The sequence below is a fragment of the Oreochromis niloticus genome, linkage group LG7 (assembly GCF_001858045.2).
Source record: "Oreochromis niloticus isolate F11D_XX linkage group LG7, O_niloticus_UMD_NMBU, whole genome shotgun sequence".
Lineage (NCBI taxonomy): Eukaryota > Metazoa > Chordata > Actinopteri > Cichliformes > Cichlidae > Oreochromis > Oreochromis niloticus.
In genome coordinates, this window is record NC_031972.2 from 26,802,705 (window position 1) to 26,828,976 (window position 26,272).

A 26,272-nucleotide genomic window follows, 5' to 3' on the forward strand; every position below is an offset into this window, starting at 1 on the left:
AAGGAAATCAGGTGGGTGGAGTCATCTGCATCTCAAAACAGACTTTTATGGATAAATGTTTCCATTTTTGCTTAAGATTTATTAAATTAAATTAATTTTATTACATTTACTAAATTACATTTAAACTTTTCAATTCCTGTAAACTTCCTTTAGTTGGTCTCAATAGTTTGTTTTATTTTGTTGTTCCACTGAAGCACTTTGTAAAGACAGATTTTAAAATTGCTATATATCTAAAGTGTATTATTATTATTAATATTATGCAGCAAACACAATATATATGACTTCTGTTTGGTACATGTGTACCACGTGTGTGTGTGGAGAAGACCTGGTGGTTTGACAAATGGCAGCTTTGTTTTAAAGCTGTTATGAAGTATAGAAAGAAACTGAGTGATGAGTGATAGGAGAGAACAGAAAATTAATGATGTGCAAAAGTGACATAAAAATGCACGAGGGCTGAAAGACACAGCTGACCTCCAAACTCCCCATGTCCCAGTGTAATCAAGCATCTGCAGGAAGTCAAGAACAAGGACCTAGAGGATCCAGGTGTCAGACACCACGGAACATCACCAGAGATCGAGTGTCCATTTCCTGACAAGTCCGATCTTGAGTGGACAGCTGGTGCTAATATTGTGGCTGTTTGCTGTAACACTGCAAAAATGTCTCAGCTGGCTCACTCCCAGTACATTCCTGAAATGCGCATCAATGAAATGTTAACCGTAAGTGACCCGAGTTTTGCTTCCAAATACCATAACCTTGGGTAACCTTTACAGGAAACTCCCCCCCCAGGACTGTACAACAGAATCAGTCATTACGCACAAACATCCCTGAAACTATTTCACACATCTCAGAGAGAAATTGTAAAAATTACAGCATCAGCAACTGCGAATCCTGTGCAACTGATTGCAACTCTGCCTGGCTGAACCCAAAGGAAAAATAAGGCGTTCTTGTTGTTAGTAACCAGATGGCTGGACATCAGCTTCTACCTTTCTGGCTCAACTTCACAACACACAGCCTGTAAAATTTAAAGCCTACATGGGATTCTGATACTCCAGTCTAAAGCTGAAGTATGATAAGCTTTTTTGTACTAACATGTAGCCCTGGCAATAGTGGTCAACATCCCTCCTGACTTCCATGCAACACTGATTATTCTTCTGCTTCAGTTTTGAGCCAAACTATTCCATCTACAGGCAATTCAGCTCTCTGTTTCCTGACCATGTCATTATAAAAGTGTTATGTCTAAGAGCAGTTCTCTTGTGCTGCGTCCTCTGCAGTTTTGTAATGCACTTTCATTGTCTATGTTTGTGTGTTGTTGTAAACAGCATTTGTGATAGCAGGTGGCTTGATCTTGCTTTGTGTTAAATGAATGGCTTCTATTGCTCAGTACAACAATACTTGGTGGATGTTGTGGACAATAGCGGGTACTGGAGTTTGTGTACTGGCAGCCATTACATAGCTGGATTGTATTGTTGTATTTCCTGCATCCCTCTAGCTCTCTTCCTCCCTCGAGCACAAATAGCAATACACTGGATGACATTTTTTCCAAGCTGGAATGTGGCAAAAAAATGACCTTTTGGACTGTTTTAGAAGCTGGATTCAAACTTTTTTTTATTCACTACTGGATACATTAGTGTATTACCTGGATCTAGACAATTAAAATGATGCAAACAACAGTTAATAGTTAAATTAAACTGTTTATAACAGCAGTTTAATTGACTGTTTATCCAACTAAAGAAACACTATTTCCACATTTTGAAAAGTCCAAATCAGAATTTTTTGTCCTTCATAAAGGATTTTTTTAAAAATCCCCTTAATCCTTCCAATTAAATTCACATTAATTGCTTTCACTTAAAGTGAAGTAGTTGCTTCGGTGTGGCGATTTGACTGCAAAAAAACATTGGCACTCAGCAGCCTGGCTTTTGTATAGTAATATAACCAGTAGACAACCAGTTAGCAAACAACTGAGTCAAGTTCCCTACTTAAAAGAGACGTGTCGCAGACAAGTTGCGCTCTTCAATACACATTCTGACTGAGATTGATTGCAATGCGTTGCCAACCTGTGACTGTGCTTATAAATTAGACTGCAATTATTTACAACCCCATGTTAATATGTCTGACAGGGAGTGCTGTCAGAGGTGTTGTATGTTCAACCTCTGGGGGACCACTACTTCCACATGACAACTACTTCCAGCTACTTGCAAATGCTCACTAAATTAAATATCATCCCAGGGTAACCACTGATTTTTTTCTAGTTGCCATCCTATTTTTACTCTCATGTGACTGAGGCATAATTTGGGTTGCAGTCATTGATGCATAATTAAGTATTGTTTGTGAAATGGTATGAAATAACAGAAAAATGCATAGATTTCTTTCAAATAAGTTACCAGACTCTTTAGAGTAGGTGGAAGGACTATTCTCAATCACCTTCCCCAAAGGGCAGTTCTTTTGTTTTTTTCAAATAGTTCTTTATAGATTTGGTGAATCCAAATATTTTTGGGACCTATGCCCACAGTTTTAGAAAAAGCGGGTGGGTTTTTAAGGGTTGGTATCACCCATATGCTCTGTTGCATTACTTTGCTATGTGTTGCTAAATTTCACTGTATATATAATCAAAGCTGTGGAAACTCTTGACAGCACCTGCAATTGATTTCATTTGCATACACTTTAAATAAAAAATGACCATTCTACTTTGAAAACCTACATCCAAACTGACAAAAGCACCTTGGCCTTTCAGCTCTTCAAATCTGCTCTCTTCATACAGTGTCAAGGTGACTTATTGTGCATTACTTGGTGAAAAGATTTTTTTTTTTAAAAAAACAAAACAGAATCACAAAGACACCACTGTGTCCCTTAGTCACTTTTAGCTGTCATCAAGTCCTATGAGCTAAACAAAAATAGCAACAGAATGTTATTCACACCCCAAAGAACTACTTAGAATTCCAACTACTTGAGACATGCACAGAAATGAAGAGGCTTTGTTTATATGCTGGGAAAATAAAAATAATTTTCAAGGCTCAGTCCATTAACTGGCCTGAGGAGCTTTCACATGACATGCTTTCCATCACAAACACCCAAGCCACATGTTGTCTTTCCTATTCATGTCATCCAGTCATTGTCAGCTGATAATACACTCAATATTTGTGTACAAAGAGGTCACAGTCTACTGTATTGCCACAATGTGTTGTATCCGTTGAGCACTACTCACTGTATTATTTGGACTTCATCTTCGGAAACAGCTACTGAAGGCCCATCAACAAATCAGACGGTAAAAGACCATTGGCCAGTTAATGTCAACAACACTTCGAGAACTTTGAGGTTAGACAGGCTTCTTAACAGCATCCTCCACCTCCTTTCTCGTGTTTTCTTCACTCGTTTTCCATCCAGTGTTCCAACTAACACCATCACAAACCTCTCCATCCTTTATCCCTCTCCATATCTATTATCCTCTGTCAACCTGTTGGCCTCTCTCATCCCATCCCTCCTGCAGGACCCCATTTCTATTTCCACCTCCTGTGTACTCTTGGCTCAGCAAGCCTCAGCATTATCAAACACACAGCTGTTACGTAACCTGTGATTGTGTGCGTGTGTGTGTCTTTCCTGGAAGTAGGGGAGATTTGAGGTAGACATCACTGATAACTTTGTTGTTCCTGTCAATGTCCTTGCACTATCCATAGTGCTGAGAGGGGTGTGGATGGAAAATGTGCTTTTTTAATAGCCACTGACTGTCTCAATGGGACATTCAGTATGTGGTAGATACATCCTGTCATCAACTATAGAATCGAATTGGAGAGCTGGCTGTGATTTTTTCTGTCACTGGGCCTAACAGAGGTATTGGCAAACAGTCTGCCTGAATTGGCAGTTTGCTGTGTGGCTTCGTTATTTCCAGAACCAGCTAGCGATTTCAAATGATGACCCAACAAAATAGTCAACACGCATGAACAGCTATTCTAAATGGAGTCTGGGTGATAAAACAGACTTGAATCTCTACCATAACCCTGTTTACCTCTAAACTTTGAACTTTACTCAATAGACAAGGGCCAAAATCTCACAATGGGCTTGATTGAGCTATTTGTCTATTTTACAAAGATGCAGTTCTGCAGCAAAAGGGATGGTTTGTCACTCTATGTGAGAGTTATAGGCCATCAGGAGACCCAGCTTTTTGGAAAGTAAAGTGACCTTGTGACATCATTTATGACATCATTATATTTTATACAGGTGTGCTGGGTGCAATTTTATGCTTCACAAAGAGAATATTTTGTTATGCAAAGTGGTCAAATTTAAATCAGTTATGGTTTTTGATTATTACATTTATTTATGACTATACTACTATAAAGCAGTGGTTCTCTGGCTATGGGATGGGCCTGACTCTTAGACCAGAGAGCAACTGCAGGAGATGTGAAGGTGTGCATTTCTTTTAGATTTTGAAGTGGGACATGCCAGGTAAACTTTGAAAAAATATATCATCATCAAAAATCCCCCACCCCTCCCAAAAAATAAGCCTCTAAATCAGGGGTGGGCAATCTCAGTCCACGAGGGCCGGTGTCCCTGCAGGTTTTAGATCTCACCTTGGGTCAACACACCTGAATCACATGATTAGTTCGTTACCAGGCCTCTGGAGAACTTCAGGACATGTTGAGGAGCTAATTTAGCCATTTAAATCAGCTGTGTTGGTTCGAGGACACATCTAAAACCTGCAGGGACACCGGCCCTCGTGGACTGAGATTGCCCACCCCTGGTCTAAATACTATAATAAAAGTGCCTCTGGATCCAAAAAGACTTCCAGTTGTGCAGAAGTATGGGAAAACTCTGTTACCTCAGTAATCACTTTAAGTTTGGCAATGCTAGCGTAAAAATAGGGTGGCAACATCCTCACTACTAGGAATAATTACTGGTTGCCTGGTGATTTCATTAAACTTGTTGTCAGAGAGTGAATATATGTAGCTGAATTAACCAACTGGTTGCCTAAGTTTGAGTGTGCAACATCCTCAACCTCTGGGGAACAATTTTTATTGGAAGGCACTTGCACAAGTTGACTGGTGGGAGGCAACCTGTATCCAAACAATCGAGATCTGACTCAGACTGACTGCAATCACTCTCAGACAGTTTGGCGAAGGTTTGCAAATATTTGCTGCAAATACTGCACTCAACCTGGGTCAGTCTGTACTGACAGACTAAACCCAACTCCTCCGCAACTCATTTCTTTGCATCAGGGGACTGGACTCAACTCAGCTGTTTGCCAGTGGTCATATTCTGGTTATATTCCTAAATAAAAACAAAGTTACAGTGCATCTCTGTCCTTCTGGAGTTAAATCATCAACCTGCACCAACTACATCTATATTTGTGGAGGAATTTCTAAATTTCAGTTTCAAATCTATGAGGTTCTGGCTTGATAGACCTGGTCCTTGTCTTTGAAGCAACCATTTCAAAGGCAGCAAGATTGCAAGTTGATTGCATACAGTTGCAAAAGTTTTGCACACACCGCAATTTTTGCCAGTTTTTCCTAATGTAATAGTTCCTGGTGACTTTATGTGCTCATCACTTGCTACTTTCAGGCCATACTGTACAAAACATTAAAAAAAGTTAATTTAATAAATTATAGCCATTAAAGTCAGAAAGGAGTATTATCCAAGATGACAACAGCTTCATAACAGGACTTTAAAAAACCAATGTGTCTGTGCATCAACCCCAAAGATTTCCCTCCTGGTTGGGTTAAAATTCCATGATCATACTGCTTTGGTGATGTCTTGGCCTCTTTACTTCCTCTTCCCAGTTGGCTGTGTTTGCCTGTATTACTGAAACTGCTGCGTAAACCAAGTGAAAAGTAAATACATGCTGTCAAATGGGGGGAAAAAAATCTCTTTACAAGAAGACGGGAAGAATGTTCAAAGCCTCCATCGTGCCTTTGGCATTGTACCAGCAAGCTGTACTCAAGGAAATTCTACCATGAAGTAAAATCAATCAATGAGATCAAAATCAATCAGCAAAACTGAAAGTGATGAGAAAACAGGGTCAAGTTGTTTATTTACTTTCAGCTGCAACAGCAGAAATATATGCTTCTATTGAAAACAGAAAACGGCATGGCGATAATTGAACATTTCCAGGATCAAGTCAAGTCATTGATTGATTTGATAACAAAAATAAGAAATCCAGCTTAGCAATGTCTATTCACCAGTGAGCAAGTAGATTTTCAAAGTAAAGAATTTCAAGTTGCTTGGCAACAGCTATGAGCAAAGAAAAGAATGAAAAAAAAAATCTCCAGCAAACAAATGAAGTCTGGCTTCATTTGGCAGCTCTTTCTCTAGCTTCCCTTATTACTATAATCCCCTATTAGTCTGTAACTACCTCACTTTTACAATAAAATGTTAACATAACATACTTAGTCTTCAAAAATGCAACCCCTATGTTTTTTTGTTTGGGCAGGGGCGTGGCAGAAACTGTGTATACTGCAAATTGACCAAGATGTTTTTCACAATAGCGGGACCTTTATTTAACTGCACATCCATCAATTTTCTTAGCTGCTCCTCCAGCTCAGGGTCAAGGTGACCTAACTGAAGAAGTCCTTGAAAAATGAGCCATTAAGATACAAGAAAAGAGAAGCTACAATAATGGAACATAGAAAAAAAAAACAAATACTGAAAGCAGCATTAATAAAACGTCCCTCTGGTTTTGCCCAGTCATTCAGTATGCTGGATGGGGGATGGAAACCAGGTTAAGGTCATTCCTATATCTAGGTTAAAGTGATGCAGAGGAGGAGGAGGAGGAGGAGGTGCACAAAGAGAAAGAGAGATAGACATGCTGTACAGACTACTGCAGCAAGCAGTCTGGTCCACTGACCTCCTTTGCTTGTCCCTCTCTTTTTCTCTCAGTAGAGGAGAGTGCAGTATCCTGTGTCCTCCCACTCTAAAGATAATCAGTGTAATTACAGGCTCTATTTCTATTAACCAGAAGCACATACATACACACATGCACAGCTGACAACACCTTCAGCATGCTAACAAACCCCAGAGGACCCCCCAAGCTGACACACACGCCATTCACCCAAAGCAACCGTTTTACTTTCACTGAATGAGTTCCCAGCATAAACTTATGCTCAGACACATTTCCGCTATGTTTTAGGAACTACTTATGTTATAATTTAATCTACCTGAGTGGAGATTGATGTGCAGCAAATCGCTGATTTCCGGAGCTCCTTAAGACCGGCCAATTAGCGGATAATAACCGGGATTAGTTTTTGGTTTTTACCGGCGGAGGAAACGGACTAACCGCTACTTCTTCTTTTCTTCCTACGTTTTCTTCTTCTTCAGTGTTCACCTCAGTTCAAACTGCGGCACCAACCGCCGGTGGGACGTTAAATAAAACAAACGAACAAGAGAAGTAGCCTAACGGTTGTTCACGTGCTCCCAGGGGCGGTAATAACGGTAACATTGGCTTCTGACTGAGATGGGACTGAGCTCCTTTTACGCGCCAGCTTTTCCAACTAGCGGTCTCCTCCTCTTTTTTTCTCTCCCCCCTTCTCCGCTTGCCCCTTTTCTCTCTCTCACTCTCCCTAGTTCTACCTTTTTTTTTTTTTAGGCACGCGCGCTGAATAATGTAGGGCTCGCGAGGTCCTGGGAGTGTTTTCTGTCCCGTTCCAGAGACAATCGGAGAGCGACCAGCCAGCACGAGCTCCAGCCAAGCACAATGAGGCCGACCCGCGCGGATCAGGTTACCACCGTGCTGCCTTTCATTCATTCATTTATTCAGCCGCAAAACAATCTGACTGCAGCCCGGCCAGGCCCCACTCTCTCCCCTGCCTCTGTACCCCACCTCTCAGCCCCTACACCTCCTGCTTTGATAACCCTCCAAACACCTCCCTCTCAAATGTGCTCCTGTGGCACTTTCTGAGGAACAACAACTTGGAACAGTGTAGAACAGTGGTTCTCAAACTTTTCACAATGAGTACCACCTCATAAAATATATGGGTCTTGAAGTACCACCCTTATGACCAACATTAAAGTACAGTAGTACAGGCCTATTTAAAACCACATACAGTTTACACGAGACAATTTTATTTCTTATATGAATGTTATTTATTTTAACTGTCATAAACAGGATGTGACATAATGATAAAAATAACACCTGTACTGCATTAAAACATTTACAGCAGGTGGGATATCCAATCTTTAAGTGATGACCTGATGAACCTTCCCTCCCGGTCCAAACTACTCTGCCTTTATTAAGGATGTTGTGTTTTTAACATGTTTTAATGCTTTGTATCTTGTTCTATTTAATCTGAACAAGCCCCTGAAAAAAAGTCAGTGATCACTGTCGGCCTCTCTGGGTTTTTATTACCACTATTCATCGGCAGCACGTTTTAAAGCTCGGTTTTTAAAGCCTTACGATGTAATTACGTCCCGCATGCAGCAGTTTATGAATGATTAACCTCGTATTGTGGCTGGGTTATCTCAGTTGTTCTCCTGACTGAAGTTTGGTCCGTTTACAGCATCCTGCCATGCAATTACATGCAATTTGTCCCTAACCATCAGGAACCCTCACGTTAACCTTTATGGAGTGGAAAAACGTTAGCGTTCATCCTCCAGCTTCACTGTGTTTATATGATGCTAACCATAGCTGTGTAGCTAGCCACCACGCAGCACATCATTATATACCAGATAGCCCAACTTCAGTAACCCTACAAACACCACTGCTGTTTTGTTTTCTGTCTTCATTTATGTCAGAAGTGATAGCAGAGCTGTATGTTTTAATTTTTGCTTTGGCGGTTAAGCTGCCGGATTTTTGGCTTCACAAGCCTCCTTCTTGATTCGTGCACGTCGAAGCTCAGTTTGCTCTTCGTAGCGTTTCAGCCAACGACACGAAATACCATCATGTGGTGGCCTTGTTGGTCCGCTGTCCACCTGCCGTGTGATGACCCTTCTCCTGGATCCCCCCACCCAAGGGAAATACACCGCTCTCAAGGCGCTGTTGCTGTTGCAGTGCTACTCCCTCTCCGATGCAGAGTGGGTCAAGAAACTCCTCTCTCTTGGGTCGTGTGATGGTACCGCTCTCGAGCTCATGGAGAGCACGCTGCCCTTGCTAGGAATGGATGACAGTGGATTCCTCTTCACTTACGTCTTCTTCCGACAGATGCCGCTGCGAGCTGGTCTCTCCAACTCCCCGCTGCTGGCCGTGAAAGATTACCACTCACTCACAGAAGAAGTGGATCACATTCTCCTGGCTTGAAGCTGGCCAAATCTCCTTCATCTCAATGATGCATTTGCAGTTTTAAGGCCCAGGGAAATGAGCCCGCCAGCTCTCTGTAGCGGCTGCAACTGTTGGCGATAAGCAAAGGCTGCTCTTCATAGAGGACTCACGCTCAGGGAGACGTTTTCTGGTTGACTCCGGCTCCCAGAAGAGCCTTTGCATACCTCCACAATGGTATATTATTTAATCTTAAAAAAATGGAAATTTCCCGCGTACCACCAGAGAGAGCCCAAGTACCACTAGTGGTACACGTAACACAGTTTGAGAACCACTGCTCTAGAACTCTAAAGGATTCTGAAGTTAGAATATTTACTGAAATACTTACATTCTAGAATAGTCTAGTTATATTTATACCAGTGAATGGTCTAGTCTAGTTTTATGCCATGTCATCTACTGAGCTAAAGTTTTTATTGGTTTTTATTTCATAATTTTAGTTATATTTTATTCATATTTTTTAAATTTAATTTACATTTTTACTCATTTTAACCTTTGGTGTAATTTAATGCAGAGTCATTTGAATGATTGTAGTCCTGTGAGAAAGTAAGTGCACCCTTAACGCTAGGACTTAAGAGGGTTATCCCATCTTTAAGTCTGACGTCATTAGCCGTTTCCAGGTCCAAACTCCGCTTGTGGTCCCAAAGTCAAATGAACACTGTGGCATCACTGAGAGTTATAAATTGTCTAAATTCTTTCATCTTTAATAAAATGATCAGTGCAGCTGCTTTACACAGGTGTAACAATGTAACAATCTGACTGAGGGATTTCAGAAAAATTGAAACATACAGCTCTGCTATCACTTCCAAATGAAGACAGAAAACTAAACAGCAGTTGGGCAAGCAGGTATAATGATGTGCTACATGGTGGCTAGCAGTGTTGGGGAGTAATGGAATACATGTACCGGCGTTACGTATTTAAAATACAAAATATAAGTACTGTATTCTGTTACAGTTACCGTTTAAAAAGGTGGTATTCAGAATACAGTGACTTTGTTGAAATAAATGGATTACATGGTGGTCTTTTCCTGTTTCATATGTTAGGCTGTCCCCTCTCTATTTTTGGTAATTCCACGCTGGTGGAAACCCAAACAAAACACGCATTAAGAGCCTCTAATGCCTGTGTCTCAATCTCGCGGCCCATGTCACCTCTACTTGCGGCCCGCATAATGACGTGACGAAATATTTTTTAAAATTATTGTTCAAAAAATTATTTAATATGAAGGCAATAGGCAGAGTGTTACAGGCATAGCCCTAAAGAATGTAGCCTCATGAGTAGTGTAGCCCAGTTGTAAGTAAGCTTTTAAGACTCGACTGTACTCTGTGGTTATGTTTTTCTCCAAAATAATAAGTTCCATTGGAGCAGCCTTTCAACGCCTCTCTCTGTCTCTCACTAGCAAAGTTGACCCAGACAACAAAGTAAAGCTAGTTTTCGGCTACGAGCCTGACACGGAACCCGACGTATTAGCCAGAGGTCCCTTTACTACGGTTCGGAGCCGTGGACCTGTTTTATAATAGTTTTCTATACGAGATCGCTGCAAAAAGTGCAGCCTTACCTAATGTCCACCCTTCTGTTACTCATTTTATATTAAGATTTAAAAATCTAGTTGATGTTGGTATGGCGAGTATCCTTCAGTAATAGTAATAAATCACACAGCAATAGTACATTCATGTAGTTGTAAAACACTTGATAATATATTAAGTAATCCATAGTATTCAGAATACGTTACTCTTATTGAGTAACGTAACACGTTACAAAATACATTTTGGGGCATGTATTCTGTAATCTGTAGTGGAATACATTTTAAAAGTAACCTTCCCAACACTGGTGGCTAGCTACACAGCTATGGTTAGTATAATATAAACACAGTGAGGCTGGAGGATGAGTGCTAGCTTTTTTGTACTCGATAAAAGTTAACGTGAGGGTTCACGATGGTTAGGGACAAGTGCAGTTGCATGACAAGTGCAACACAAACACCTCAGATCAACTGTCAAACATGGTAGTGCATGGGTGATGATTTGGGCTTGTTTTGCAGCCATAGGACTAGGGCACCTTGCAGACCATGAGTTGACTGAAATTGACTAGAGTAACGTGAAGCTGTCTCTTCCACAAATAAAGCATGTCTGCATTGGTTTATCCAACAGGACAATGATCCCAAGCACAGCAGCCAATCTACAGGAGAATGGCTGAAAAAGAAAAGAATGGAATGGGCCAGTCATGGTCCAGATTTTAACCTGTTTTAGCTCATTTAGAATTACTTCAAGTTATTGGTGGTAAAGTTAATTCTCCAATCATCGGGTGCACTTACTTTAGAAAGCTTTGTGAAAGCCTTCTTTTTCACATAACAACATTACATTTAGCCTTTTACGATGCATTCTATTATAGACTTCCACTTAGCGAAGGTCTTTCTTTTTTAACTTTATGTTTTCTACATCTTGATGCATTCTCAATCATCCAGGCAAGTAAATCTCCAAAAGTTGATTCTGTTCATCTGGACGTAGGGTTTTCAGTGGGAGAAACGTTTCGTCACTCATCCAAGTGACTTCTTCAGTCTCAGTTGACGAGGTAGCTCTTCTGTGTTGTGCTAGCCGATTTGCCAGAGGTTGTTTGGTTTCCCCGATGTATAAATCCTGGCAATCCTCCTGGGACTGAACAGCGTACACTATGTTGGTAAATGGCCTGTATTTGTATAGCGCTTTACTTAGTCCCTGTGGACCCCAAAGCGCTTTACACTGTTTATAAGATTGGGGAAACCTGCAGTCAGGTGAGACTGAAGAAGTCACTTGGATGAGTGACGAAACGTTTCTCCCGCTGAAAACCCTACGTCCAGATGAACAGAATCAACTTTTGGAGATTTATGTTTTCTACTTAATTGAGCTCCTTATTGTTTATTTTTCCTTATTTTTCTTAACCGTCCCGGGTCACTTTATTTTATCATGTTTTATTTTATTGTCATATATTATTTCACTCTATTCTGCTTTCTTTAAACTAGTTTGTTACAAGCGCATGTTTAATATTTTTGCAGGAATTTCCAAAATCTTCTTTTTCCCAAAGATTCATTCTAACAGTCCAACAAAAGTTAAATATTGCCACTTTAACTTGAAATTGATGATCTGAGTACTGCTTATGTACTGAAAAATGTTACAAATCCTATATCAGTTATGCACAATACCAACTGTACTGGGTCGTTTTAATATAGACCCATATGCTTGAAAGTTACCAAACTGCATAAGAAGTATTATGTCTGGTACTGGTATTGAGAATATGTCTAACATCAGTGACTATGTTTATATACATACTAATATTTCACCGTTACTCTGAATATAGCAATATTAAAGCCTGGATGTGAGTCATTTAAACTCATTTATTTTGAATTATTTCCAATGAGGCATTTTCCAGTGAGAGATTATAATACTGGTTTAGGACCATTCTCAGTTGAGAGAATAATCCGAAGTACATTATGAAAATTCTTACTTGGAAGCTTATATTCCTGACCCTTCAACAAAAGTGGACAAGTAGTCCCCTCTAGAACCACATCATAAACGGCTTCATGGCAGAGAACTATCTGGGGTAGTCCTCTTTCCTCTTTATATATCAAACCAAGGTTTCTGAGTAATGTTTGAACACATTATGTGAATAATACTGTGAGGTAACACTTGCACTTTTTCTAGATGTAATATGACCTTTTAAATTAAACTTGCTTGACTCCTGTATGCATGTTACTCACCATAACAGTGTGAAGATTTGTGTTTGCAGTTGGAGATTGGCATCCGTTTGCTGTTGTCAAAGTAACTCCAGATGTCTGATTGTAGACTGGAAAACAAACAAACAAACAAACAAACAGGAAGTTATTGGTACCAAATTTTAGATTAATTTTCACCTCTGGAAGACCTGCATTGTGGATCTATAATCAGATCAAAATTAACACAATTATTACATGCTTCAATACTTAGAAATGCTTAAAAACCAAAACTCTAATGACACTTCCAAACACAAAACACAGGATTGATCCCAGGTTTGACTTATTCAGAACATATCAGTCTGTATAAACTATGAGCGTTTCACTTACTGAATACCATCTTTATATTTCTTGTGCAGTAAATAAATAACCCTCTTTTAGCCTATTATTCTACATGCAGATCTATACTGATACTGTTAAAGTTTTTAGATAAAGCTTCTAACCTAATCCTTTGGGAATATGTATGGGGCGGATTCATATGCCTCTGCATATGCCTTTGTGGTCTGTTGTTAATTTTTAAAAATTCTCTAATCTGCACTAGCATTACGCTGACAGTAAATCTTTATGCTTCATCACACGCTGTGGCTGTAGTTTCCCTTGATCAGGTTCTTTGCCCATTTATTGACCCTCTACCTCATTGGGACTACATCTGATTTCATATCTTGCACCCATGCTCACTGCAAATGAAGAAGCAACACTGCTGTAGGAGAAAAAATATCAGCATGGATCTGTCAAAATAGATTCATTCTGAAACTACTTCTACTGGGCTTCTACAGGACAGTCATTGATAGTACTGGCTAAACTCCTGCTACTACTATGCCTGTCACAACTATGCTAATTTTGCCACTGCTAAAGCTACAGTAGTTAGCATTTAGCAGCAGCAATTTTACTGTTGTTCTAAAATAAAAGACTTAACTTTAGAGTATTTTAAGGTTTGATTACAAGTTGATTGATTAACATTCTATTAATGCTGCTTTTTAGATAGTTTAGCTTTTGCACATATTACTGTTAATATTTGTAAAATATAATGTCATTTCTAAAGCATTATAGATGAAAGTATTCAATACTAAACTCTGCTACACCATGAAACTACCTTACACTTCAGTGAGTGCTTTTGCTTATTAATCTGATATCACTTTGCATCCCACAACTACATTCTGGCAAAGAAAAACTAAAAAGAACAAGACTCACCAATAGCAAGGACAGCTGTGAAATTAATGAAAGTGGTGTTAGTAAAGGTGGCATGCAGTGGTAGCAGTAGCAGAATTAGTAGCATCAGCACCAGTAGTGGTATACCTGTAATAAACCTTGTAGTATAAAAGGAAATAAGACTTGGCACTCTGTTAAAACTCAGGATGACTACGTTGTACATTAGTCGCATCTGTCATATGATTTCTCTTTTGAATTTGTTTCCATTTTTGCTGGTTTTTTTTAATGATTTTATGCCATGTGCACTCTTAGTTCCACCTTTTTAATTTCCATCATTACTCTCTTTCTTGTGCTTTAGCGTTACTGAACTTCTGTTCAGGTGATATAAGAGGATCTTCTGTGCAGGTGAATAAGGGGGCTTGAAGCTGGCCAAATCTCCTTCATCTCAATGATGCATGCTCGTATAAGTGGAGTAGCTCTTGGCACATGTATTATTATCCTGTCGTGTGTGAGTATGCCTGTGTGTGCAATAATTATCAGCAGTCCTGGTTTCTGTTAAAGGCACTAGGCTGCCATTGGCTAAAGATAAGTCAATTACTGTTGATTATCACACAATACACACCCATCCTGTGTACTGAGAGTGTGTATGCAACCTGATTGCTATTTCCAGATACTGGTTGTCACGACTTCCCTAACAGAATCATTTATCACCCTGAATTATATCTTATGGAAAAGATTTGCAAACCAATATAAACACAAACTATTAGGAAAGATGATACAGCACAACTGCTGTGTAAAAGGAATCTCTAAAACTCATTTTTAGGGGTTTAATGTTTGCTAATGTACTGTTAGTCCTACAGAAGAGTGTGCTTTATGAGCACTATTTGTCCATGTTTCTGTAGTGCAAAATTCATAGTGTGACAGGTTCTTTTTCTTTACCTCAGTCTTTTTTCACTGCTGTGAAGTTGTGAGTTGTCAATAAAATCAGATGAGTGGACAAGTGATTCTGTTTATTAGTGTACTGTTTAGTGTACTTGTACTTCCTTGTAACTGCCTGCCCCCTGTTTCTTTCTACTTTCCTAAAAGTAAATTCGCCTGTCAGTCATTCTGCCCTCCTTCCTACATTCCTTCTTATCTACCTTCTCAAATACTTACCTTCCTGAGGTTGTGCCCAATGGTGGAATGTAGCTGTGCTCAGCTTGCAAATATCATGTTTTGTTATAGACTGAACTACCCCAAATCGTATACATGTGAAAGAGGAATTTTCATTTGTTACAATTTATTAGTTTGAACTTTTGCTTGGAGAAAGTATTGTGCCTGATGATGGATGTTTGTCAGTAGTGTTATTTCTTTTCAATTAAAAAAAAGATTGATTAGTGTGACTTGAAAGCACATATTAAGAGCACTAGTAAATGAAATGAATAATAATTAGCTCCAACCTACACCGACTGTTGTAGAACTGAGATGCTAAATATATACCAGTGTTTTTCTTTCTGTTGAAACTATAAATACACTGTCCCATTCATAGTTTTACCTGTAATGTAGTATTTTTACAGTGTAAAATTAGTACTTTTACTCACGGAATCTGAATGCTTTCTTAACACTTGTCTTATCAGCCTTTTCTTTTGAATCATATCATTTTATTAGATAACACATACTCCCAGTATCTCTCCCAGTAGGACTGTTGCAGCACTATTAGAGCAGATTTTCATAAACAGTGATAAGTCATACTGTAAAAGAAGTCCATAAAAAACTTGCACAGCATCTTATATTAATATGCTGATATCTTTTGTAGGAACAGACTGACACCTTGTTACAGTGTCTCAGTTAGGCCACTTCAAAATTTAAACCACTTCACATTAAAAAAAATGTTGTAAATGATGCATTTTGTGCATTCAGTTAATGCCAATTTTCAAGATTTTGTTGTATTTTGTAATAGTTGTGTATAAAATATTTGTAACTAATACTATGTAATTATTCTGGGGGCCCTGTCAGTAATGATAATGTGCATCAACACAGTGACTCTAATTTGTAACTTATTGAAACTGTTTTTAAAATGTTATGTATACATTGTAGACAACCATACACCTTCCTCTCCTTCACACTGACCAACTGCATTTTAAATCCATTTATATTCAGTACAGTTTAAAGGGATGCTATTAAAAACCCATCACAACTGAGATACATATACTGGTCTGTAAAGTGTCTTTGTAGAAGTCCAGAGTGTCTTTGGTGACCATTGAAAACACAATGTGCGTGCTTGTTAGTGGCAGTGGGTATTATAACAGCTGGGTGCAGTAAGGACAGCTTGTGCTCTCATTGTCAGCAGCCAGTAAAAAAGTGAATGTTAGTGATAGATGGAAAGAACAACAAGCGAGAGACAGCAGGGGGGCACTGGAGAAACTCAGCTTTATTGACCAAAGATAGAGAGAAGATACAGACATCAGAAAAGAGAGAGAGTGAGAGTGAAGACTGGAGTACAGTGTGAAGTCATAATCAGAGAAAGGAGAGAGAGAGAGAGAGAGAGAGAGAGAGGGAGAAGTGTGAACAATAGAAAATGGCTCCTTTTTGTTTTAACAGTGCATACAATCGTGAGGGCAGGTGGACAGGAAAACAGAGACCCCTACAGAGTCAGAGGAGTACTGCAGGCGTGGCAGTGGGGCTGGTAAACTCAACAAATTTGTTGTTCATATACTGTATACCTCTTTGCATTACATCAAAAACACAGGCACATTTCCAAACAAGCAAACTGGATCAGTCAGGTTCTGATATCAAGATCCGTCTTGCTATTTTGGGATTTGTATTTTCATTTATAGGTGTTTCTTTCTTTTCTTTGCTCTGCTTTACTTTCTATCGCCTTCACACTTTAGTGAAACTGACATTATACTTTCCAGAAAACCCTTCTCTGCATAGTGTCCTCACTATTCGAAAACAAATAGCTATAGTTAATTGTTCATGTTTCAGTAAATCTGAACAGGCAAATGTCTCCAGCCTTCACACTTCTTCAGTGCAGATAAATAAAAGAATTATGTGTAGCACATCTGGCTATTTTATTTTTGGCAAAAAAAGCTTGTGGTGGTCATAAAATGGGTGGTGTTAATAATACACACAGCAGTGAAGTGAGAGAATAAAATTATACAAAGCTCTCGTGTGTGCACTCATACAGTCATATGGTATCACAGGACATTCTAACAATGCCTAGTACCATAATAACTATAATTATCTCTAGATCTCTATATAGATGTGGAAAATAAAATCATCACTAAATAGAATATAGAGCATATTTACATTCTGTATCTACACTGGAAACGAGACGAGCCAATCATACAGCCAGCTGGACTGACTGACACCAGCAGTGGCCAATCACACTGAAGCATGTTTATTAAAAGGATGTATGGCTGTGCACAGAGCCACATAAGAAAATAAGCAATTATGGAAATATGCTAGTTTTTGTTAAATACTATTTTTTTTCTTATTTGTGATAATCAGAGTTGGTACACAGTGTGAAAAAAACGTTATGTTCTTTAGTAGAATCAGGATCAGTAAAGCAAAAAAAAAAAAGAAGAAAGAAAAATAGTGCACTTAAAAAAATGATTCTTGAGCATCCTGTGTCCAATTTATTCCCTTTAGTTAAATAGTTTAGGTTCTGTTCAGTGTTTTAGATTTAGTTATATTCATGATGTTTATAGTTCCTATATCAAGGGGCACACCTGAGCCACAAATCACCCCTAAATCTAATTATCTGGGTCATAAGAGCCTTCCAACATGGCCGAAAAAGCGCAGTCATTTCCTTCAATCACGTGCCTCTTATCTGGTCCCTATAGCTTCGGTGACCTCATTCATTTGTCTCCCTGCAGGGTACAATGGCAAAGTGTAATCATTAACTCTCCAAAAATCTTTTCAAAAGATCTATATTGAGCACCACCATCCTCCCTGTTCTACCCAACATGAAAGACACTTGAAATGAAGTAAAGTCTTTCCAGAGCATCCATTATCATTCAACTGAATGAGCACAATTGCTACTTTTGAGAGATTTTTCTGAAAACAAGCCAATGCAGTGTAACATATACTATGTTATAATGACAACCAGGCCTTGATGATTTGTAGCACCCTTGTAAACGAGGGCCTGGGTGACGACTATAGCAACAGCTGGCAGTGTTTTCAGTCTCTTTGCACTCGAAAGAGTATAATGGATCTCTGGTGGAGTTCTGCACAATGAAGTGAATTTAATGGACAAAAAAATGTCCATTTTGCACATGATCACTGTCTAAAAGCTCATTTGAGCACAGCTATTATAGTTGTAATTTAGTAGTGGTAGTGCTCGTTAATATTCATTATTTACATGTTTGTGCCCAGGCTGTTAGTGGTTGTTTCTATAGGTATAAATACATGTTCCCTCACTGCCAGAGTGTTTGTTAAGCTGCCCTTAGCTTCCTGTGCTCTGTAGTGTTTTGACACACTGGAAAATTGACTGTGCGGATCCTAATGGCTGCCAAAAGGTGTTCCACAGCTTCTCATTGGCTGTTGAGTTAGGAAGTGCCAGAATCAGAGGAAATTACCTCAGCAGTGGAATAGCTGAAGTCAATGGAGGAAATACCAGAGAACGAGCGAGAGAGAGAGAAAGATGGAGACAGATGGATGAGAGAAAGAGAGAGAAATTAACTACAGCATCAAAGACTCGGTTTCCCATTGGAGGAAAACATTGTCCCAACAATTCAGAGTCCTTTAAGTTTCAAAAAAGAAAAAAAAATATTAGGTAGCTAATTAAAAAAGAAATTAATATCTAATTACTTCTAATCTCTGTTAGGACTATCAATGTGGTAGAATGAAAGAGGCACATAAAGAAACCAAGGCAACGAGTACCCACCTCTCCATCCTCATCAGTGAGAGACTGCGCAAGGAAAGGAGTTGGTTGTTTGAGTTTGTATGTCGCGTGTGTGGTTGTTTATGTGTCTTATGTGTTAAAACAACAGCAGGAGGGTTGTGAGTGAATAAAGAAGTAAAAAAAATATAACTGAGGCTGTGTTTGTCTTTTTTAATATTTTAAGAACTGGCTTAATAAAGGCGATGAGCTGTTTGATTGTCCTTAGAGCCAGACATACTGTTTGGTTAGAGAGCATAGCAATGTGAGCTGATTGTCCATAAAGTCTTACTGACCACGGAGATTGGCTTTGTATGACCCTCTTTAAGCTGTTTGTCAACCGGTATCAATTTTGTCCATCTCTCTGTCTGATTTCACCACAACTATAGCAGCAATACAGCAGCTTGCTTCCTGCATGAATTTCCGAAATATTCTGTGTTGTCTGAGGAGACGGCAGATGGAAAGAAAGAGCCTCCGTGTTGACAGAGAGGATAATGAAAGAGAAGAGATGTAGAGGTGGTAATGCAACTGAGTAAAAAGTCAACAGTCAGACAAGAGCGTGTATGCGTGTATGTGTGTGCCAGCTGATCAGAGTCCAGAGGTGGAGGAGGAGGAAGGCAGGGCTTCTGTTAGTAATCATCCAAAGACAGAGGAGAAGAGGGTAATAATAAAAGGGTGGAAGAAGGGAGAAGATTCAGTCACATGAGGATGCAGCACTGGCAGCGTTTCCTCTTGTCTGTACCTGTAGCAGGGGTGAGGCCGGGCGGGGGGACCGTGTTGGCTTCTGGATTTGCAGGGGGCGAGGAGGTACTGTCAGGCTCACGGCCATCAGAAGACAGTTCGGTGCTGACAGCTTCAGACGTGACTGGTCGGCCCGACACGAGGTCTGCTGCTGTGCCGTCGATGACGGAGATGTCGGTGACTGTTTTCTCTCTCAGTGATTTCTCATCATCTTCATCGATGAGAACAACCTCAGCCTTCACAGCGCCATCGAATCCCAACAGTTGTCTGCTCTCGCTCATGTCTTCAACGTCCTGGTAGCCGAGGAACACCATGGTGACTGGGTGCTCCACGCTGGCCTGGGGCGGGGAAGTGAGCTCAGTGCCCGGCTGGCCTGAGGATGTTGGTTGGGTCGTGACGGCAGGAGAGGAGGGGGGCATCATGCCCAGATGGGTTTCCCTCTGGAGGGTAACCTGGGCTGGTGGGCTAGAAGGGATGGATGGCGGGGCACAGGAGGGGGGGGACAGATCATCAACATCTGCTGGAGAAACATATGTCTGTGGGGCAGCTGGAGTCACTGTCACCTGACTCCTCCCGCCATCCCCACCTCGTACTACAGGTCTGGCAGCTCTCTGGATCAGCTGGTCAACCTGTTCAGAGCTCCAGCCATTCTCTACAGTGGTGGTGGACACGCCCCCAGAGGAAGTGACCTCATAGACCACTTTTCTGCCATCGTCGTAGACTTTGACCCCACGTGAAGCTGCATCCAACGGGTTCACACGGTTGGCTGAGAGGATGCGCTGCTCACCAGTCCGTGGGTCGTGCTGCACGTTGATCTCCATGGCAAACATGGCTGTTAAGGAGGGAAGGGAGAAGGGAAGATTTGATGCAAAAAGGGAGTGGGGAACAAGGAAGGAAGAGTGAAGGGGTGGGGGATCAGTGGAGGGGTTTGGGATTGGAGTAAGGAAAGGGAAGGGGGGGTGATGGGAGGGAAAAAAGTGGATGAAGTGAGGCGTGAGGACAAGGACATAGTGTTTTCTGTTTACTGCTAAATGTGCAATTAGTAAAAAACACATAACCAGGATTTTATTTTATTCTCAAAAATATAAAAGATGAAAAATATCTCGATCAAAGCCTGAGCAAATGGTTTGGCATTCTACAGATATATAAATTGAAGCTTAATACTTTTTATACTACACATTTCCCACAGTTGCCTAGAAGCTGAGCTTTTATTTTGTGGCTCTTTCCTTACCTCGAAATCACTAGCATTGTGAAGCAAAGTAGTGCAACTTATGTTTCCCCCTACTTTTTTTTTTTTTTTTTAAAGGTAATAAGTAAAAAGCTATGTTAATAGTTTCCCTATGCTCTCAGTATCTTCCCTGTGTAAAGAATAATGTGGCTTCCACAACCGATACAAAGCTGACTTTGTGTTAGCACCTACTAATACATAATCCATTACATTATTATAATTAAATTTTCATGTTTTCTAATACAAACAATCATGAAAAGCACCGAAGCCCATGTGCTTCCATACATGTGGTTAAGTTAACTTAAAAAAGTTTATGAGATTTGATTAGTTTAAAGAAAACGTATCGGTGCCTCTTCAGACTCCATGTGAGTTTATGCAGGTTATAATCCAACTTGGCTGAGGCCCAGAACTGTCCTGTCCTCCCTTCCTCCCTCCCTCACTCTCTCTTCTCTTCTCCACCCCCCTCCCCCTCCCATACCCTCCTCTCCTCCCTTAGTCTTACCAGGTCTTGGTCTGGCGTTCTCGCCCAGGGCAGGTGGGCCAGTCTGGTGCTGTGTGGCCAGGGCGAGGTGGTTGGGATCGGGGTCCATGCAGTCCGAGAGAGGAGCAGACATGCAGCCAGTGGCATCTAGTGAGCAGGAGCACAGGAGGGGAAATGACAATGAGATGAAGCTGTGAGGCTGTGAGTCACACACACACACACACACACAGACACACACACACACACACACACACACACACACACACACACACTAACGTTAGCTACATGCCAATACTCACAAACACACACCGGGTATTCACGCATACACACACCTCAATGATGTGGAGTCCACCCTGATACAAAAAACACACAAACAGTCCGGCCTCACAACAGGGTAACTAACCACACCCATGTGTGACCCTGCCCGCCTCTATTCAACACATCCACCCACCCATACACACACCATCTAACTCTCCTCAGCTCTGTTTCTGTGTCCGCAGCAACTCTAGTACCCCTGAGGTTCGTTGCTTATGCAGCAGAAGTGTGTATGTGTGTCTTTATTTGTGTATATGTTACTGCTTTGTGTGTATTCTTGTGTGTCTATGTGTGTGTGTGACAGCAGGAACAAAGCTTTTGGGGCTTACAGGGCTTGCTGGTGAATGGGATGAGGATAAAGCCAGCGACTGCAGGCTGCAGAGTCATGGCCTTGTGTGTGTGTGTGTGTGTGTGTGTGTGTGTGAGAGAGCTTCAATAGTCTCGCTGAGCCGCACGCTCTTTGAGTGCTTTTTCATGCCAGTGTCTATGTAGTTTCTGCTAGTGTGTGTTTGGGGGTTCAGGAGCGAGCTCTGGCTTGCATCTCTCCTGCCTCAGCGAGACTATTATCCACACACACAAACGCACACATCACACACACCTCACTCTGTGCAGTTTCAGTTAACATGTCTATGTTTGTAGGTTTGCATGGGTGTCATTGCCCATACCTTCATCCTGGGACATCAGACTCTGAAAGAGAGAAAAGACAAAAAAAAGTTTGAACTTTGTTTTTTGGGGGAAAGTGTGCACCAGCAGTCAATTCTGTATTTTTGTGTTTACTACTTTCAGTGCTACTTGAGTCCAACAAGTTTGGGGATGAGAACAAACTCTAAGGAGCTAAATGTGGTAAATAGAATGGCTACTGAGCGAGGACTGCATTGATGTGGCCTAAAAATGTGCAGGAAATAGAAGTTTCCACTGAGAAACTGACCCTGGGGGATAAATCTACAGTGCACAACCCTATGAGTGTGGGAAAAAAAGGACTCATAACCCAGTGTGCCACTTTCAGTCTCAGAAACTATGGACTCCTCCACTGAAGACTGGTGTTAGGTGCTTGGGTCATAGCTGCAGCTCTAATTATAACTGACTATTGTCAACATGAAAACCAGATCAGCTTGAAACAAAAGCTAATGTTTGATTACAGTGCATTTTTGAGAATCAATGTGAAACTGAAGATGGGCATGTTGCAGTGGTCAAATAGCAGTAGTACTGGAAGCGATGCAGAAGTGCAAAAGGGATCATTCACATTTCTTGTTTATCATCAGAGTCAAAAAACTTTTTGATCACACATTGCACGACCATCTTTTTTGAGCACTTTTAATGCAATTTGTTTACTTGTTAGTTTATTCAGAATACCATTTACCATGACCTAAAGCACAGCTGGTAAATTAAAATGAGCTGTTGAACTACTAAAAGAAGACTTGCACAACCCGAGCAGAGCTGGGGTATAGTAAGTCTGTATTGATTCAACAATGCCTGAAGCACTTCATGTTTTTATACCTTCTGCAGGTCTTCTATCGAGCGCTCTGTCTCCTTCAGGCGTTCTCGAAGAACTTGCTCCTTGGCTGAAATCTGAGACTCTTCACTTTCGAGTGCACCGATTTCAGACTCGAGCCTATAAGAGCACAAAAACACAAGAGACAAATCCAAAACCATTAAGATGTTGGAAAAGTTAACTGTGGCTCATTGTCAGGGTCACAATTTTCATCAGCATATCATCCAGATGCTTAACACAAGAAGGTTTTAAAGAACTTGCAAAGAAAAACATGCTATCATCTGGTTAAAAGCTTTGTACGACAGGAAAAACTCTACATCCTCCTTCAGCAGGTTTATGAACCATTTCTCTCTGTTGCTATGATAACAACATGTTTCTGCTTTTGCTATTCAGAGGGCTTAAGAACATCACTGCAAATGCATTCAGTTAATTATGCCTTCTTTTAAAGAAATGGCTGTTAAGGACTGTTAAGTCATTACTACCATTCTTTAAATTGCACCTAAAATGTTCACATGGAAGTACACACATAATGCTAGCATGGACATTTAAGAGATGGATGTAACAACAATACTAGGAAGCAGTAAGGGAGGAGGACCAAGCTTCCTTACTTCAGGATACAATCCTCTGGGACATCAGGAATTTGTGAGTCAATGTGTGTGACATCATGTAAAAGACACATTAGGGCTCACAACAATGCTAGCAACAATTCTCCCGGAGTAGTCAAGAATTAGTAGAGGTCAGTCGTCCCGTTTGCACCTTCGACCATGAACACTTTTATCTTATCTGAAGGAGTTTACAGAAACAAGTGCACTGATTGTTAGAATGAGTAGACCACATATATCTGATTAGATATTTTGGAGGATTTGCTATGAAAATCTTTCATCGTATTCTCAATAGTCACTTGAAAACCTGAAAGAAATTTAAAAAAAAAAAAAAAAGGAAAAACACAGTCTATACATCACTGTCTGTCAGAGTTTCTACTCAGGTTCACCTTCAGCTAACTGAAGAGCACTGCGGCAGTACAAAGACTTACTGTGAGGCTCAAAGACACTTCATTCATATGAGCTCATAAACCTTTTTTATTGATATGGTAAATATGCAGATTGCAAAAATCTGTTTTTTAGTACTTCTATGTGAAATGTTGCTTTCCTGTGAAAACTAGTTTCTTAGCAAAATAATTAGCCTTATGTAACTGTGCCGTTAATTACCACATTTTGCGGTGAGTCAGTGTTGCTTGAAATAATACAGTTCAGGGGTCTGGGCATGCCAAAATAACAGGTAACAAATATTGCAAAATACAAGGCAGCTGTTGTAAAACCACTCTCTATTCAGTAAAGCCCCAGCATCTTATCAGTGTGTACCGATGATCATAATACAGCATATCTGACTCACGATGAAGTGGAACATTTGGTGCTTTTTTTCTGATTTATTTAGCTTATTAAGTTTTAAATAACTTGTGAGCATTTTCTCCTATCTTCATTTTTGGAAGAAATGACCGCAGTCAGTTATTTATAAATATGGCGATTCTCTATCTTTAACTCTAGCCTTGATGGTAGGAGAAACAATTACTCAACACTGAACTTAGAGGCAAGGACTGCACCACAATGTGTAATTATTATTTTTTTAAGAGGCACACTAATCTTAGCATGAATGTCTAAAAATGATCATGTGAATATGTCATACAATCAGGTTTATCTGTTTATGAAAGAACAATGTGTGATATTACAAGGTCACAAAGTGGAAAAAATAGAAAAAGGCCAACAAAAGTTCATTATTATAAGTGACCTTTGAGCTTTTTTCTAACTCCATATTTTTTTTCTTAGCGTCCATTTGAGTCGCTTAGCATGACTCACAGTTCAAAATAATAACATTTTTTCTTACACTGGGTTTTGGTGCAACAGGGCCACCATCCCTTTAAAGCAATTAGATTAGATTTTTAAAATCTGGTATGTGGGATTATGTTTCCGTAAAAGTCACTGCAAGCCACTTCTTTAAACCAACTTTTTTCTGAATGACTCCTATTTCCAAACAGAAAACAGCTTTATAAAGAGGTAACAACTTTACAGTCTGTTAGTACCACAACATTAGTCTTAGTAGCACTAACTAAATATGATCTTTTCTTATGAAACAAAACTAACTCCAAATAACTCTAAATGAGGTATTTCTAATACAGAGTCTGTTCCCCGTTCAAAGTAAGATCTTTCTCACTACTAGAGGTATAAGTCATGATGCAGAATAAGGCATAAATGCTTGCTTAATAAGGAGCTAATATGTTACTTATATGAATGCAAAGAAACAACTACCTTATTGTAAATTGTTACAGTGTCCCTGATTATATTCACACGTTTTTTTTTTTCTGCAATTCTAACCTACTAAAACATTTTTAATCAAACTCTTATATTTTTCAGAATGACTGAATTGAAGTAAAGCAATTTACTTTAACATCTGTCAAACTGTTTTTATATTGCTGACACCTGATGGAACTGAAAATTGTACAAGCTGGAGAAATGTAATTAGTGGCACGTCTAATTAGCAGTCAAGAGGCCAGAGCTGCTTGTATAAATATGGCTACTAAATAAACTGAACTTACTGTGATATGTGATGAAGTCACACTGTTCATTGTTTGCTCAAATACACTGAATAATTGTGACTCATTACCATGCACTCCCACATAGGTGTCAGATTATCAAACTTCCAGATGTTATCCTGTCAAACGTCACAACTAAACTGGCATCTGGAAGTCAAAATACCCAAGAAAAAACACTGCTGTAAATTGAAGATAAAATATTGGTTTAAAAGCTGCGTCGAACAGCCATCTTTACTTTTAGCATTTGCCTTCCCACTTTTCCCTCCTGTTAGTACTAAAAGTCTTCAGTGCAATTCCCTAGAGTCTAAACATACAGAGTACTGTGGCGTTTAGATCACTCACACATAAACTGTACAACGGTACACAGGAAATTCAAGATTCCCAAATCTTTTGCTTTTACCTACAGTACATATTATCTAACCACAGGAGATGTCTCTACAAGCTATT

At 39.9% G+C, this 26,272-nt stretch overlaps 1 protein-coding gene across 5 annotated transcripts in view; it reads right to left on the bottom strand.

The window, feature by feature from the left end:
• Positions 1 to 26,272, bottom strand: part of palm2akap2 (PALM2 and AKAP2 fusion) — a 93,623-nt gene that overhangs the window by 28,841 nt on the left and 38,510 nt on the right. For 3 of the 5 annotated variants that reach the window (XM_025909067.1, XM_025909066.1, XM_025909068.1), the window contains exons 5-10: positions 23,244 to 23,358; positions 22,412 to 22,433; positions 21,453 to 21,578; positions 19,724 to 20,554; positions 12,960 to 13,045; positions 6,833 to 6,898 (exon numbers count right to left, since the gene is read on the bottom strand). In XM_025909067.1, coding sequence (XP_025764852.1) covers positions 6,833 to 6,898; positions 12,960 to 13,045; positions 19,724 to 20,554; positions 21,453 to 21,578; positions 22,412 to 22,433; positions 23,244 to 23,358 — 1,246 coding nt within the window. The remainder of the gene's footprint in view (positions 1 to 6,832; positions 6,899 to 12,959; positions 13,046 to 19,723; positions 20,555 to 21,452; positions 21,579 to 22,411; positions 22,434 to 23,243; positions 23,359 to 26,272) is intronic. The other 2 variants (XM_005451415.3, XM_019361233.2) reach the window with 2 other exon arrangements.